Source organism: Tupaia chinensis, unplaced genomic scaffold, assembly GCF_000334495.1.
Source record: "Tupaia chinensis unplaced genomic scaffold, TupChi_1.0 Scaffold000475_1, whole genome shotgun sequence".
Taxonomy (NCBI): Eukaryota; Metazoa; Chordata; class Mammalia; order Scandentia; family Tupaiidae; genus Tupaia; species Tupaia belangeri.
The window spans coordinates 321,903-339,508 of record NW_006159984.1 but is presented as its reverse complement, the minus strand read 5'-3'; the positions used below and the strand labels follow the sequence as shown (position 1 = coordinate 339,508).

General features: G+C 35.6%; 1 protein-coding gene across 2 annotated transcripts in view; it reads left to right on the top strand.

Annotated features, from left to right (window-relative positions):
- The window catches only part of LOC102502564 (putative P2Y purinoceptor 10), a 31,725-nt gene extending 14,604 nt beyond the window's left edge, over positions 1 to 17,121 (top strand). The window contains exons 1-2 of one of the 2 annotated variants that reach the window (XM_027774717.1): positions 4,004 to 4,152; positions 15,316 to 17,121. In XM_027774717.1, coding sequence (XP_027630518.1) covers positions 15,365 to 16,396 — 1,032 coding nt within the window. In that variant the 5' untranslated portion in view covers positions 4,004 to 4,152; positions 15,316 to 15,364 and the 3' untranslated portion in view covers positions 16,397 to 17,121. Of the gene's footprint in view, positions 1 to 4,003; positions 4,153 to 15,315 lie in introns of those variants that run through there. The other variant, XM_006155861.3, reaches the window with a different exon arrangement.
- The last annotated feature ends 485 nt before the right edge of the window (positions 17,122 to 17,606 follow it).

Genomic DNA, 17,606 nt, shown 5'->3' with positions numbered 1-17,606 from the left:
TCTCAGCTCTTGCATCTTGTTTAGTTTTGTCACTATGAACATTCTGAATTCTCTATCACATATTTCCATGAGTTCTACTGTACTGTCTTTGGATGATGAGGGACTGTTCTTTTCCCTTAGGGGAGAAATATTTTCTTAATTTCTCATGTTTCATATCCCTCTACAGTTGTTTCTGGTCATTGTGTGACAAAATCTTTCTTCTACTTCTCTGAATATTTTGGGAGTTTAGAAGATGGGGTTTAGAGCATAGCCTCCCTGAATAGGCCAGACAACACCTCAGCTTTAAAATGGCTTCTTGTCTTAATATTTTGGGAGTCTCAGAGTTGGCTATTATAGATTCTCAGTCAAAATCCTTAGGCAAAGGTGGGGGACTTCTTTTATGGGAAAGAAGGAGAATTCTGGGAATTTAATGTTCCTAGCTTTTCTGAGATCTGCCCATATGTTTTTATTCTGTTATTTATGATATATACCATTCCAATCGATACCAAATTTGAGAACTTAGTTTGTATTACATATTTTAGTAAATTGCTGTAAGTCTGTTTTTTGTTTAGTTTTTAGCTCTATGAGTACTAAAGGTAAATGTTTCTTTCAGGGAAGATAAAGAAGCTTATAGGGCATTAATATAAAACTTGAGCTGAAAAATTTGATGTCCTGGGATACTTGTCTTTTGATTTTTATTTTAGCACAATTAGGAGTAATAAAAAAAGTCCCTTTATATATAGTTTCTTACTTTAACTAAATGTTCTATATAATAAATTCATGGTCTACCAGAACCTTATCATATGTAAGAATTTGACTATTTGATGGCAATATTTTGTCTATCTTTATTGCCACTTCAGGTTATGTACTATGGTTACTGCTTTATCATGGAAAAAATAGTCATTAATGCCTTTAGTTTTAATAAGAGTAGATTACACCAATTTCATAAGACCCAGAAGCAATTCAGAAACTCATTCTTAGGATGTTAGTCTTCTAAAACAACTTCTAATACTATAATCAGTGTCAGTCATACATTTAATTAGTAAAACAGAACTCCTAGGAGATACACATTAAAGAAAATATAACAAGGAATTTTTTTTATATGAAGAAAAGTACAGCTTTATTGCAAAGCAAGGAGAGTGGGAAGCTCATACTGAAAAGACCTGGTCTCCCCACGATGTTACCCACATGCATTTTTTGTTTGTTCATTTGTTTGTTTTTCTTTCTTTTTTTTTTTGAGAGGTTTTTGCTACAGGGCGTTTGTGCTCTCCAGAGAGACAGAGAGAGAGACAGAGAGACATAAAGCGAGAAATCAACCCCCAGGAGGGATGGCCATGCTGCAGTCCCTTCTCCTCCATTTTCCTCTCGGGATCTTGGACACGCAAGCACATGCACCCGGCGTGAGTTTAAGCCACTGGATCTGGGACTCGAACCATGGTTGACTACATGTGAGTCTAATGACATAGCCATTATGCTAACTGCTGGTCCCCCCACATGCATTTTTAAGGACAAAATTAGGGGCAGAGGTCCCAGGTACATGACCAGTTCAGTGATTGTTCCAAAAGGACATGATCATCTCGTGGGCATTCTTGATTGGTTAGGCCTTAGATAATGAAATTTCTCTTCAGGTTTCTGGAGCCATTCAGCCTGGAGTCTTTGAGCTCACATCCAGCAGTTTCCATTCTACAAAACATCTTACATATTGAAATTTAAAACTTATCTCTCCTTCATGAGAGAGTTTTAGAGGTCAAATGGCCCTCATTCATGGTCCATGTTGGTCATTATCATAACCAAAGTCTGAAGACTTACTCCTTACTCTGGGCTATTACAATGTAAATGGACCTTATATTTCAAGAACCTTAGAAAATATACTAGAGTGTCCTTGTTGGGTTTCAAAAGGATTTTTTTTTTTTTTGAAATTGGAACTGGCTAGGCAGGTTGGAAATTTATAGGTCAGATAGTCATAAAAGGCAGACTTGAATTTACTGACAGAAGCTGCTACCTATAGGCAGACTGTCTTCTTCAGGGTAGCCTCAACTCTGCTTTTAAACCTTTCAACTGGTTGAATCAGGCCTACCTAGATTATCTAAAATAATCTCTCTTACTTAAAATCAACTGATTATAAATCTGAATCATATCAACAGAATATTTTTAAACTTATATTAGTAATTAATTAAATAACTGGGGACTACAACCTAACCAAGTTAACATATAAAAAGAACATCACAGCCACCAACTCATTTTTTTCTATCTGTATATCCAGTTGTCCTAGCACAATTGATGGAAAAATATTTCTCCTCCTTTGCACTGTATTGACAATTGATCATAAATTTGGGAGTTTATTTCTAGACTCTTAATTATACTCCATTCATCTTAATGTTTATTATTATGAAATTGCCACACTAGTTTGATTACTATAGTTTTGTAATAGGTTTTAGAATCTAGAAATGTGATTCCAACTTTTTAAAAAAAAATGTATGATCGAGAGTATGTGCATGAGAGAGAGAGAGAATGAGAGAGAAGCACAGCTGACAAAGTCTTATGTCATCACCCCCTTTTCCCAGGCCTCAAGCTTATCAAGATGTTGGGTATGTATACACACTTATGTGTCTTCCAGCACTGAGGTTCAGTTTTCTATGAACTACAACACCTTGTTCAGCTGTAGCTTTGTTTGTTTAAGCAGTGTGTTTTAGTATTTTGGATTCTTTGAATTTTCATAAAAATTTTAGCAAGTGTTTGTTAATTTCTGAAAATAAAACAGTGGTGGTTTGGACATGCATTCTATTTAATCCTGTGGAAGGCCATGTATTAGATTTTATACATAAGTAACTGTCTATTTTTTAAAATTTTTATATGGCTTTCTGTTTTTGTAAACCTGTTTTTATGAAAAAATAGTTTGTTTTAGTCATATAGAAAACTGTATTTGGGGGGATGTTTCATACTTGTTATTGTCTTTGTTAACTAGCCCAAAATCCTTTTGTTATATATAACTCAAGTAAGTTTCATTTTGAATTTTTCACTGTTACAAATAGAAATACAATAGCATTTGTATACTGATCTCAGGGTTTTTAATGAGAAAAAAATCTGAAATAAATTAGGTTATGACTTTTATCTCTGCTAAATTGCTCCTTGCTCTGGAAAGAATGATAAATATTTTTCATTACTTAATGCCTTAGGATGAATTGTTTTTCTTCAAAATAGTCTTTAATAAGCTAAGGATAGTGAGAAATCATGACCATTGGGGTTAGAATAAGAATGATTGTACTACTAAAAACAAGAAAAGGAATACTGGGAAAGAAAGTATGATAGACATAAAATCATCCTGGTTACTCTCTCTAGCTTGAAACCCAGGACCGTTTTAACATTCCATGTATGTGATGTTATGTTTTACAAGAATCAGTGTCTATACATCCATAATCTTTACTTAATACAATGGGATGTTTAATTCTATTGGGTGGTGAAAATGCTGTTACATATTCCCAGAAGATAGCATTCCAGGTCAGGATGGTGGTACTCTTGCATTGACTCCCTAGATACAACCTCTTGAGTGAACAAGATAATCAAAAGGTAATCAACATATCCACAAGTCTTTTGTTAACACCTACTCTGTGTCTGATATGACAACATCCAGACTTGGGATAGAATGCAGATTACTAGATGGGAAATAATTATAGAAAAATTTGAATTGAAAATTAAATATTAAGTAATGAAGTATAGTGGAAAGATTAAATCACTATAATTATAAGACCTAGATTCTTGACCTGAATTTGTCTGGCCTTTTCTATGTACCTTTGGGCATGGCTCTTCACTTTCTGAGCTTCCAATTACTCATTGGTAGTCCAAAAGTTATAGACTAAACAATTACTGTCTTTTCTTTCAGAACTGTAATTTTTTATTACTGCTACCTTTAGATGAAGAAATACTAAGCGAAATGGAACAAAAGAAACTTAACAACAAAAATTTAATATGTGACAATGCCATGTTATTAAATAGATGTAGATATATTACATAACTCTTGCATATACGAAAGTCGAAAACTATTCCAGCCACAGAGATTATTCTGTTTATCCCACCAATCATATTATTGCTTTTTTTGTAGTTTCCTATAACACTTTGCCCAATGCTGCATAACTTAACCAATTGATCTTTTGGAAGGACAGACCACAGGCCCAGGTAATTGCTAAATAATAATGATGATTACTGATAGCCATGAACTTTGTTATTTTTGTTTTTAAAATAAGGAAACTAAGGAACATTGCGTATGAAGTACTTGTCCCCAATTAGTATGTGAAAGAGCCAGTATCCAAACTCAAGCAGTTTTACAAAAAAAAGTCCATTTTTTTCCACTGTGTTATATTACCAATGAAGTGTTACATGTTTAATTCCTTAGTAGACTATATTTGGCCATTCTTGTGGGCTGAGACACACAGGGCAGTTGGCCTAGAGTGAGAAGAAAACATTTTATTTCACTGTAACAAGCCTGAGCTACTTATCGTTATATCTTCTAGCAGACATGGTCAAGAAGAAATGAAGAATTTAGTTACCAGAGGGCTGTTGGATTCTGAATGGACCACACAGATTTTGCTAGAGTCACTAATTTTCTTGACTGGATCTTAACTTATTCTTCAAGATCACCAGCCTTAGTGTAAATGATTACAGAAATAATACAGCAGAATATAGATGGTATAGTCCTTGGTGTTACCATTAGCAACAAGCCATAAGCTTTATAGCAGAACTAGATTTACATATAAATTCAATAGCTATGATTTGAGGGGTGCAAATTCCCCAGAGTACATTTTAGTTGAGCTCTTTTGTTTGAAATTCCACTATTCAATTTAAATTTATTTTCTTTAATGTTTTCTTCTTAAGCTCAAATATCTTTGTAGGAAATATTACTTTAGGCAATAACCAGTGACTAACATTTCAGTGTTGATTGGTTCATTCTATTATTGATTTTACTGCTAAAAATAACTGCATCAGTAAGGCTGTGAAAGGACAGAGCTGGTGGGATGGCATTCAAAGAAGCCTTTATTAAGCTGTGACATAAATGGAAAAAACTTTAACTTTATTTATTTATTTATTTATTGGAGAGGTTTTTGCTACAGGGTGTGTGTGCTCGCCCAAAAGACAGAGATAGAAAGCGAGAAATCACCCTGCCCCCTCCCAGGAGGGATGGCAATCCCTTCCCTTCCATTCTCCTCTCAGAATCTTGGGCACGCACGCACATGCGCTTGGTGTGAGTTTAAGCCACCGGGTCCAGGACTCAAACCACGGTCGGCTACATTGGAGTCCAGCGACATAGCCATTACGCCAACTGCTGGTCCCACATAAATGGAAATTTGATATATGGGTAGGACTTTTTGCATAGAAAAGATGAGGTGGATATAATACAAGATTGAAAATTTCAAGAGTAGAGATCATGTCTGTACCCTGTCTTATCATCAGTACCTAGAACAAGGTTTAGTATATACATGCAAAATGTTTAATTAATTAGTACTTCCTATATTTGGAGAGAAGGCTATGTTCTAAGGCCAAGATAAGGATAGTTCTGCACTGGGAGTAATATGAAAACAAATAACTAAGGGAGGGGTCCTAAGTTCTGTATGGACACCAATGAAACACTTTAACAGGTGGGGGATGGCAGCAAAGGCTAAATTAGTGTAGTCAAAAAATCCTGTTGATTTCCATCTGTCTTGCTCACTGAACAACTCCTGCTCCATGCCTTCCCTTACCACTAGTGCACTTGGTTTTGGGTAGGTCCACTCACATGAAGTAGAAAGATTGTTAGAGTGAGTGGGCTGATTTCTAGCCATATTTCATGAATGTGAAAATTCAGGTGATTGTTTTTATTTTATGTGGTAAAATGCCTCCATCTATGGGGCCAATGAGGCAGTTCTTATATAAGTAGATATCTTAGTTCTGTCATTTAAACCTTTCTGAGAAAATAATCCTCTTTCTCTTGGGGTTAAGATATGGTGTAGTTCTTAGACTGATGGACTCCCACATGGTCTACTGAGGTTCAAGTCCCAGGCTTGGTAGCTTGAATCTTATGCTGGAACATATGCATGTATGTCCAAGATCCTGTGAGGAGAATGATGGAGAGGGACTGTGATATGGCCATCACTCCTGTGGGGGGAGTGATTTTTCACTTTTCCTCTCACTGTCTCTGTCTCTCTCTCTCTGGTGAGTGCATATACCCGAAGGCTAAAACCTCTGAAAAGAAAAGAAAATAGTACTCTCTGGGATCAGTGGATGGTGTAATGGTTATGTTGTTGGACTCAGTTCACCATGGTTCGAGTCCTAGACTTGGCAGCTTAAAAAACATGCCAGGAGCATGTGTGTGCAATGCCCAAAATCCAGAGAAGAGAATGGAGTAGAAGGGATTATGGCATGACCATCCCCTCTGGGAGATAATTTCTTTTTGTCTCTGTCTCTCTGGAGAGCTCACATGCCCTATAGCAAAAAAAAAAAAAAAAAACTTTAAAAAAATAGTAATCTCCTACTATTTCTGCTGACTCAGTCTGTAGTAAAATATGTGAAATCCAGCAACAGACTAAGGAGCACAAGAGTCGTGGAGCTATTCCATTCCCAAGCCTTTAGTTATCTGAAGCTAGCAACAGTCTCTAACTCTATTCAGCAGGCATTTTCAGACAGAGATGGGGAATTTTAATGGTCCTGTAGTTGGAGAAAAGAGAATAGGCATCAAGTCTGGAGGGATTATCATCTATTTAGAAGTGATTTGCAGAGCTAGTATTTCAGGAAAGATGAAACATTTTCAATTAAATGAGTAAAGCTCTCTACTTGTAAGACATGCTTAAGGTTAAGAATCCCTAGAGAACATAATCCAAATATATAACTATGAAGGGAAACTGGGAAAATCCCAGAGATTCCAGTGTCCAAGCCATGCATATTTGAGTGTGATTTACAGGGTATAAGTCTCTGCTCACTACTGGTATAGGCTATGTTTCAAAAGAGGAAAAAAAAGTGATGTTTGTCAAGGGGCTCACTTTCAAGGTCAATACCTTAGACACAACAGTAAATAATGTACTAGTGGAAGGTAATAGAGTATAATATGGACTGTGGAATTTTAGATTTATTGGGTTCAAACCCCCGTTCTATCACAAACTAGCAGTTTAACCATGGACAAAAATAAATTAATTAAATAAATAAATAAACCTAATAATTTCTTAGTGGTTAAATGAATATAATAACAGATTCCTTGCACAATTCCTGGCACGTAGTACTCAGTAAATTTAATTATAATTAAACACTGATGCCTTGTGATATAAGTTTCTAAATACTTCAAAAATCTCAAGAAAGTTGAGGTTAACAAAGACTAAAGAAGTCAGGAATAGCTTCCTGGGGTACTCAGAACTTAAGCTGAACATTGAAATGATTTATATTTTATCTTCTTTCATGACTCAGTAGAGTTACATAAAATGAATTAGAATAACAATGTTCATTGTGATATTGCTATGTAACAGATACATGCATTGCACTAATTAGCTTACCTCTTTGAATATACAAAACAATGGTATACATTATACAGTGGAAGAAACTGTAGATCAGATCAATTAGGAGGCACAACTCATAAGCAAAGGAAATTATATTCAGATTTAGGTCAATCTGACTATAAATCCTGTAGGTAGAATCACTATATTATATTGACTGTCAAGAAAATAACAAGTAATCCAGAAAATCAGATTAAAAATACATTGGCATCAGGTCTAAAAAAAAATAATTTTAAACAGATGATTGTGGGAGAAAGGGAGAAAGTTTAGAAGTTTCTCTCCAATTTCTGCAGAAAAAATTAAGTCAGAAATATGTTTTCTCCTTTAAGAATGAAAATTTGGCACAGCTGCTATGATGCATATTGGAAGATGCTGCTTTTAGGCACTCTGAGGCCACATGGAATGCCCAGGTTCAATTCTTGGCCCACCTAAAATGCTGAGTGCAGTGGTACATACCAGTAGTCCCAGCTACTCAAGAGGCTGAGGGAGGAGAATAGTAAAATACTAAGGAAAACAAAAACAAACAAAAGCAGAAGAAATAAATAAAAGAAAGAAAAAGAAATACATACATTAACACAGTGCTTACCAGTTACATTTCAAAAGCTAATGAGAAACTTTTAGCCTAATGTACTCTTTGCTTTGAAGGAACTTACTATATTTTTCTGACACCCAAGAAAAAAATATGAATTTCGAGATGACATAACTTGTTTTCCTACAATACATGTTTTGTCTTATACTAATTTTGAATTTTGGGAAACATTGTTCATATAAATACATAAGCCATAAAACAGAGGTCATCCTGAAAAATTAATATTTCTTTTTCTTTTTCTTCTTTTTTTCTCTTTTTTTACATTTGATTACTGTACATCTTTATATTTCCTGAAATAATTTTAAATCGATTAAGTTGAATACAAATGTTTTAGGAATGAGTTTATTAAGATTTTCTCAAAATTCACTTTGGTAAAAAATTTTCAAAAGCTTAACCTTCCATTATGGCATTAAGAGAGCTATCACACCTCCAACTGCAAGTTTTTTGTTTCTTTGTTTATTTTTTAACATAGACTGTACTGTTTATTTTCCTTTTTTATTTATGAATTTTTATTTTACTGAGAGATTTTTGCCTTAGGGCACATGCTTTCTTCAGAGAGAGAGAGAGAGAGAGGGAGAGAGAGAGAAAGAGAGAGAGAAACAAATCACCCCTAAGGGAGGATGGCTACACCACAATCCATTCTCCTCCAGGGATCTAGGACATGCAAACAAGCACACCCAGCGTGATTTTCAAGCCACCGTGTCTGGGGCTTGAACCTCTGTCAGTCATGTGGGAGTCCATCATCTGCTGGCCTCCAAATTTTTATTTTTATAAAGTAAAAATTACAGAATATTGTTTCACAGAGAAATGTACGTCCCTTTGTTAAATGTTTCTTCCCTTTTTCTGTCCTATCCACCCTGTCCTGCTCATTTTCTACTACCCTCTCTCTATCACTTACTCCCCTCTGTTACAGTCTCTGGTATCTACATTTATCCCCTCTGCTATCATTTCTTCAGATCTAATTTCTGCCAGGTAGTGCAGGCATTCAGTTCATATTGAGTGGGGAGATACAGTTTGTATCTTTCAAAGTCTGGCTCACTTCGCTTAACATGAAGTCTTCTAGATTACTCCACTTTGGATCAGATGATAAGATCTCATTGTTTCTTTATAACTGAGTAATATTCTATAGTGTATATGTGCCACAGGTTTTCAACCCAGTCTAAAAGATATATACAAAAACATTCAAAGTCTCTTTTCATAAGAGAAATGCAAATTAAAACCACAATGACGGGACTAGCAGTTGGCACAATGGCTATGTCGCTTGACTCCCATGTAGTCAACCACAGTTCGAGTCCCAGACCATGTGGCTTAAACTCATGACGGGTGTGTGTGCATGTGTGCCCAAGATCCCAAGAGAACAGAGGAGGAGGGATTGCAGCGTGGCCATCCCCTCTGTGGGATGATTTTTCACTTTCTTTCTCTTTGTCTCTCTCTTTCTGGTGAGTGCACACACCCTATAGTAAAAACCTCTCCAGAAAAAAGGAAAAAGAAAAAAAAAAAAAAACACACAGTGAGATACCATTTAACTCCTGTTAGAATGCTTAGGATCAAAAGAAAGAAAGAGAGAGAGAGAGAGAAAGAAAGAAAGAGAAAAAGAAAGAAAGAAAGAAGAAAGAAAGAAAGAAAGAAAGAAAGAAAGAAAGAAAGAAAGAAAGAAAGAAAGAAAGAAAGAATGAAAGAGAAAGAAAGAAAAAAAGAAAGAAAGAAAGAAAGAACAAGTGCTGCTGAGGCTATGGTGAAAACATAGGCACACAAATTAGTACAACCTCTGTGGAAAACAATATGGAAGCCTCTCAAATCCCCACAAATAGAACTATCGTATGACTCAGTAATCCTACTCCTTGGTATTTACCCACAGGAGAGGAAAACACTCAGTTGGAAAGATACTTGCACATCCATGTTTACTGCAACATTATTCATAATTCTCAAGACAATTTCTTTTCTAAAATCTAAACACAATGCAATATTTCTATCATTGTTTTCATTTTGTTTGTTAGCACTGTTAAAGCTGGGTGAGTATGTGAGCATGCCCAAGATACCAAGAGGAGAATGGAGAAGGGATTGCAGCATGACCATCCCCTCAGGGAGTGATTTCTGGCTTTCTGTCTCTCTGGCTAGTGCTCAAGCCCTATAGCAAAAATCTTTCTCTCTAAAAAAAAATAGTAGAAATAATAAAATGTAGATGAATAATCCAAATTATACTACACGGTTATGAAATGTAAAACCACAAACTATTCTGTGAACTTTTTCGTGTCCAAAGAAGAAAAGAAAATACTAATTTTTAAGAATTAAATGATTCAGGGCCGGCAGCTGGCCTGGTGGTTAAGGGTGCTGAATTCCCACATAGCTGACTGCATTTTGAGTTTTGGACCTTGTGTGTCCTAGATCCCTGGAGGAGAATGGATTGTGGCTTGGCCATCCTCCCTCAGGGGTGATTTCTCACTTTTCATCTCACTGTCTCTCAGGCAAGCGCATGTGCCCTAAGGCAAAAACCTCTCAGAAAAATAAAAATTTGGCTTGCTTTGTCACTTTCCCTTTCTCTCTCTGTCTGTCTCTCTGGTCAAGTTAAAAAATAGTAACAAATGGAATTAAATAAATGAATAGACAAATAATTCTAAAAAATCAAATGATTCACAGTATCTGTGAAGAGCTAATATACTGGTGACTCAGATGAAATAGAATTCTTACTGGTATACACAGTGTGTAAGAGGCAATGATTTTAAAAATGTGGCCTTTGGGAACTTATTAGAAATGCAAGTTCTTAGACTCCATCCCAGCCCTACTAAATCCAAAATTGTATGTAGGATAGTTTTTCAGATAATTTTGAGGCATACTCAAGGTAGAAAGCTATAGTTTAATGTAAAAATTATTAGCTCTGTTTGTGTTTTGTGACAAGGTAAAGGAAGTTGCTACTGAGCTGGGCCTTAAAGAATAAGAATGTCATAACTTCCGCAAATGTATTATACAGCAAGATGATATAATTAATACTAATGTATAGTATACTTCAAAATTTCTAAGACAGTAGATTTTAAATATTCTTCTCACAAATATTTTTAAGTATGTGAGATGATAGACATGTTAATTAGCTAGATTAATAATTCTTCAATGAACATATTTATATATATATAATGTACACATGCAAAAATTCTTCAATGAACATATTTATATATATATATAATGTACACATGCATATTCTGTAAAATATACACAATCTGTCACTTGCCATTTATAGTGAAAATAAAGGTGAGTCATAATTCTCAATACCATACTTCTTCCTCCAGCTAAACAGAATTTGATAGTTGATATATTTGGAAAAACCAATAGATTTGATGTTGCGATGTTATGGGAAAGAGCATTTATTTTGGAATTTCATATAGAATGGCTTCTTGGAGGATAATGTGGCATTACTCATCAAAAGCCTAGAAATTTCACTTTTTAGAACTTATCCAAGTAATAATTGCTCAAATGTACTAAGATAGCATGTATAGAGTGTGTATTAAAGCAAGTTAAAAATGAAAATCTGCCTCATTGTCCATTAGTTAAATAAATGATAGTATATAATTTTATTGAAATTCTAAGTATCCATTAGAATGATTATTTAGATGTCTCTTGACATTGAAGTATATACATAATAATAATAATTTAGTGAATAAAAACAGTGATATAAAAGGGAATGTGCATACTAGTCAAAATCAGTCAAAATAGCCATATATGTATTCATTTATAGATCTATATGTATAGATCAAAATAGGTTTGGAAGGTTATACACCAAAATCTTAGCAATGAAAATTCTGGTGTATATATGTGTGTGTGTATGTGTGTGTTTGTGTGTGTGTGTGTATGTATATGTGATCATTGGAAAATTCATATTTTTTCATGTGTTTCTATGCAAAAATGTATCGTGACTTTTCAAATGATACCATGTTTACGTTTTTTTTTGTTGCTTATTTTGGTTATAGAATATAAAATTCTTTTTATTGTTTGAACAAAAAAATAACATTTTAAAAACAGAATAATCTAAGATTTTTAAGCAGGATTCCTTATATGAAAAGTAACTGACTCAGAAGATTGTGATGGCCTCTAACAGTTCTAATATTTTTAAAATCTAAAATGCATTTAGAAACTAAACTATCTTAAGAGACCTATATGGGGAAGGATGGAGCCTGAACAAAAAAAATAAATAAACCACATTTCCTAAATCCTCTAAAGGATTTTGCTCCTGAAGTCACACAGGATGTTGTTGGTTCTTCTCACCCTTAGAAAAATTTCTCACTTAATGGAATTTTAAACAAATTATATCTTAAATTCAAAAGATATTTGAACCTTGGTATACTTGTGACACCTGGTGGTCAAATAAAGCATGACAGCTATATTTTAATATCCTACTCATCTTTTTCCTCTGAAGGACTTCTTTCTCCAGATACAACCATCATCCATCATGCATTCAGATATTTGGTCAACAAACACTTTGTGGACCCCTAATTTGTTAAAGACACTTTATTATGGAGGAAAAGAATAAGTAGGAGTGTCTTTGATATGCAAAAATTGCTATCTTTTTAGGACCACAAAATAAACCCCATTAAAAAACAAAGACCCACAGCATGCTAGGTGTGCTAAGCGTATTCTCAAAATAGAAAGTGATCAGAACTATGGATTCTCTGAGGCCAGAGGAGTGACTTGTGTTTTGGAGAGATCAGGAAAGGCTTCATGGAAAGAGTTTATAGCCTTCCTTGGAGCCTCAGTTTTCCCATCTGTAAAATAGCGATTATATTTTATTGTTTTCTAGAATTACTATTAGAGATTAGTATAACATCTGCCCCAAAGAAGGCATTCAGTGATTGACAATTGCTTTTTTTATAACAAAACCAAAGATGATCAGGGAAGACCTAATGTTATGAACTATTTTATTTGTTTGTTTATTTTAATTTTATTACAAGGCAAGTTCTGGTTTGAGTTTATATGTTTAGACTGAATGTATAGAGCATGAGATGAATTATTTTGGTTATTTTAGTGGTCTAATAAGCAACAAATATGTAGTGTTGGCTCCAGTTATAGTTTACTAGACTAAGTGATCAGTTCAGCAAAATAGTCAACTCAGAAAAAAAAAATTGAAGTAGCTGTTACCTGAATTATCTGGTTGTTTGATTTCAGTAAATATGGTCTACTTTAGAGCCATGGAAAGCTCCATGTAAAGGCATTGCATAGGTTATTTGGTTGTGTGTGAATTGACTGCATTTTCTTACATTTTAAATAGTTGTGTTCAAGGTTGAGTAGATACTCTCTAAGACCTTACATTTTTTTCAGAAACCCATCTTTCAAGTATTCTGGGCGCGTGTGCGTGCGTGCCCAAGATCCCGAGAGGAGAATGGAGGAGAAGGGATTGCGGCGTGACCATCCCCCCTGGGGGGTGATTTCTCGCTTTCTGTCTCTATGTCTCTCTCTGTCTGTCTGGCGAGCGCACGCGCCCTACAGTGAAAATCTCTCCAAAAAAAAAAAAAGAATTATTGCAAAATGTGCTCTTTCTTTCACACTTGAGTACTAGATAGTACATATTAGAATATTGGGTCATTGGAAAAGTCATGTGTAACTGGGAGCAAATTTTTTTTTATTTGGCTTTTCCAGACAGAACAAGTAAAATGCCAAGGCAACAGATTTTGACTCACTAGAAGAAGGAACTTTATAACAATTATGATTGTTAAAAATGTAATCATCCACATTAATAACTTCACCGGACTTTCCCTAAGACCTGAAGGAAAGTTAGTCCCTTTTGGTTCTATATACTGCCAGATATCCTCTAGTCTTTCACAGACTCTGGTAGTTGACAGAAATGGCTGCGAAGATAGTCTCAATAACTATGAATGTCTGAAGCTACCATAACTGTATTAATAAAAGTGCACTTCAGTTATAAGAGCTTCTAAAAAATGCCATGACACATAAGCAAGACTAATTTTGTCCCCAGTCAAACTCAGTGAGGCAAAAGTTATTTGAGTTGCACTGTCTTTTCCAAGTCCCTATTCATCCAAGGCTTAGTGACATGTTGACTCTTGTCTAGGCCTCTATTCCACATTTCATTCACAAAGGTTCACAGATTCTCATCACTCACCTAATCCTTTATGAGGTTGCACTTGAAAATTGATTGTTTTATCTCTCACAGCATTGATGATAGGGAACTCAGCTAGATCTCTGACTTTGAAAATGTAAATGGAGACAACTGTAAAACTGAAATGTGAGGGTCCAGCAGGTGGTATGATGTTTAAGACACTGGACTCCCATATAGCCAACTGCAGTTTGAGTCCTGGAGCTGGTGACTTGCTTTCTCACTCTTCTCCGTCCCCACCCCATCTCTCTCTGGTGAGTGCACATGTCCTGTAGCTAATTAAAAAAGAATAATGGTGATAAATAAAATTAAATAAGTAATTCTTTTTTTGAAAGTTAAAAAAATAATACTGTCAAAGGGCACCAGTCGGAACCAGCAGTTGGTGTAATGGATATGTTGCTGGACTCTCATGTAGTCGACCACAGACCCGGTGGCTTAAACTCATGCTGGGCGCATGCACGTGTACATGCGTGCCCAAGATCCCGAGAGGAGAATGGAGGAGAAGGGATTGCGGCATGGTCATCCCCCCTGGGGGGTGTTTCTGTCGCTTGATCTCGCTGTGTCTTTCTGGTGAGTGCACGCAATCTATAGCAAAAACCTGTCCAAAAAAAAAAAAAAAAGGCACCAGTCAATTCCAGAAGAGAAATCAAAAACAAAAACAAAAAACCTCTTTGGTAAATGGTGCTGGAAAAACTGGGTCTCTAACCTACAGAAAGATGAAATTGAACCCTTATCTCTCACTACTAGCAATTATCAACTCAAAATAGATCAAAGATCAAAACCTAAGACTCCAAACTATGAAAACTAAAATGTGGAATCCAATAAGAGTCATGGAGGCTATTTTGTAGTGAGGTCCTGCCTCTATTTTAGCTCCACAAGTTTGGTGACTCCTTGTTATTACTAAGAAGAAAATGTGAATGAGGTTATTGCCAAAATATCAATCTTTTCTATTCCAGAAGGTTTCTTCCTTAATACCATTATCTATTGATATTTGTAGATTGATGTCACATTTTCAGTTTACATAGAATTTAATTTATAAAAGTTCATATTTGAATACTTCTTTGGTAGGAAATAAATATTTTTAAGTACTCAAAAATGGACTGATATGCCCTTGACCCTGTTTTTACTGTTTTCTGCAGAAATCATCACTCTAATGGTTTCCTTAAGGAACGAATATAAATCCTCAAGATGGGAAGTAATAGCACAAACAGTACAAGAGCAAAGTGCACTGATCTTCAAATGACATTTCAGTACCCTCTCTATGCAACCACCTATATCCTCATATTTATCCCTGGTCTTCTGGCCAACAGTGCAGCCTTGTGGGTTCTGTGTCGTTTCATCAACAAGAAAAATAAAGCCATCATTTTCATGATCAACCTGTCTGTAGCTGACCTTGCTCATGTGCTTTCCTTACCCCTCCGAATTTACTATTACATGAACCACCAGTGGCCTTTCCAAAGGACCCTTTGCCTGCTGTGCTTCTACCTGAAGTATCTCAACATGTACGCCAGCATTTGCTTCCTGACATGCATCAGCCTTCAGAGGTGCTTCTTTCTCCTCAAACCCTTCAGGGCCAGAAACTGGAAGCGTAGGTATGATGTGGGCATCAGTGCTGCCATCTGGGTAATCGTGGGGACTGCCTGTATGCCACTGCCCATTCTAAGAAGTGCTGGCCTAGCCAACAACACTGAATCCTGCTTTGCTGATTTGGGGCTTCATCATATTGGCATAGCTTCCTCCATTGGCATGGTAACTGTAGCAGAACTTGGAGGGTTTGTATTACCTGTTGTAATTATTACTTACTGCACGTGGAAAACAAGAAAATCTTTACGGGAATTCCAAGTTCCCCCTCAGAACACCAAAGAGAGAAAAAAGGCTTTGAGGATGATCCTGATGTGTGCAGTGGTATTTGTTATTTGTTTCACTCCTTACCACCTCAATTTCCCATTGTTTATGCTGGTGAAGCAAAATGTCTTTTCAAACTGCTCCTTTATTAAGAGCACTCTGTGTTTCCACATCATTTCTCTGTGTCTTGCAAATTTGAATTGTTGTCTTGACCCAGTCCTATATTATTTTATGACTTCAGAATTTCGTGATCAATTTTCAGAACATGGCGGCTTGGTTCTTCATTCATGTATTAAATGCAAGGAAATTCATCAGAGGAAGGAAGATCTTCAAACTATCTCACTTGAATACTTGGATGATTCTAAGACAATGTAATTAGATAATTAGTTATAATGATCTATATGCTCTATCAGTTTAGCTATATTACTATGAAGATTTTTTAAATGATATTGTTGAATATCCAAACATGATTACTTCACCCTCAAAATGATCCTTCTGAAGGAATTATTCATAACTATATTTTCTGTATAAGTGGAAAGATACTATTTTACGAAGCATAGGAGAAAATGCATTTTTATCATAAAGCAATGAGCAGCATAATGAATTGCAAACCTGTTCATCAGCAACGGGTCTGATATTTTCACCTTTTCTTTAGGTAAAATGAAAATTGAAAAGAAGCGGACATAGATGAATTTTTCTAACATTGAAAAGTGTACATCAGAACAATATGACACTAGTTTTATTTAGAAAAGTATATACTATTTGAAGTAAGTAGATTGTAGACAAAAGACTTTAATATCAATATGAATAGTGAAAACTAATATCATTATAACTTGGAATAGCTTTGACACTTTACTTTTCTCTAAGGAAGCAAACAATTTAGATGAACTCGACATGTCTCAAAAGTATTACAGAATTCACACACAACACAAACATCTTAAATACAAAATAAATTTGTATTCTAACATATTTCACAAACTTAGTTTCAGGATCAACAATAAATGCTCTTTTCTTGAATATCTAAGCATGTGTGTAATATGGTGCATTTTTTATATATATATATTGGCACTCATTCAGAAAATATTTTGTTGTATTTCTTCTTTAAAATAAACTTTTGCTAGGACCAGCAGATGGCATAATGGTTACGTCACTCAACTCCCACGTAGTCGACCGTGTTTCAAGTCCCAGACCTGGTGGCTTAAACTGACACCAGCCATGTGTAGGTACGTGCCCAAAGTCCTGATAGGAGAAAGGAGGAGAAGGGATTTTGGTGTGGCCATCCCTCCCAGGGGAGGGTGATTTCTCACTTTCTATTTCTCTGTCTCTCTCTGCCTCTTTGGCGAGAGCACATACCTTATGACAAAAATCTCTCTCTAAAAAATAAAAATAAAAATCAAGGGACCAGCAGTTAGCGTAATGGCTATGTCGCTGACCTCCCATGTAGTCAACCGCGGTTTGAGTTCCAGACCCTCTGGCTTAAATTCACGCCGGGCGTGTGTGCATGCGTGCCCAAGGTACCAAGAGGAGAAGGGAGGAGAAGGGATTGTGGTGTGGCCATCCTTCCTGGGGGGTGATTTCTCGCTTT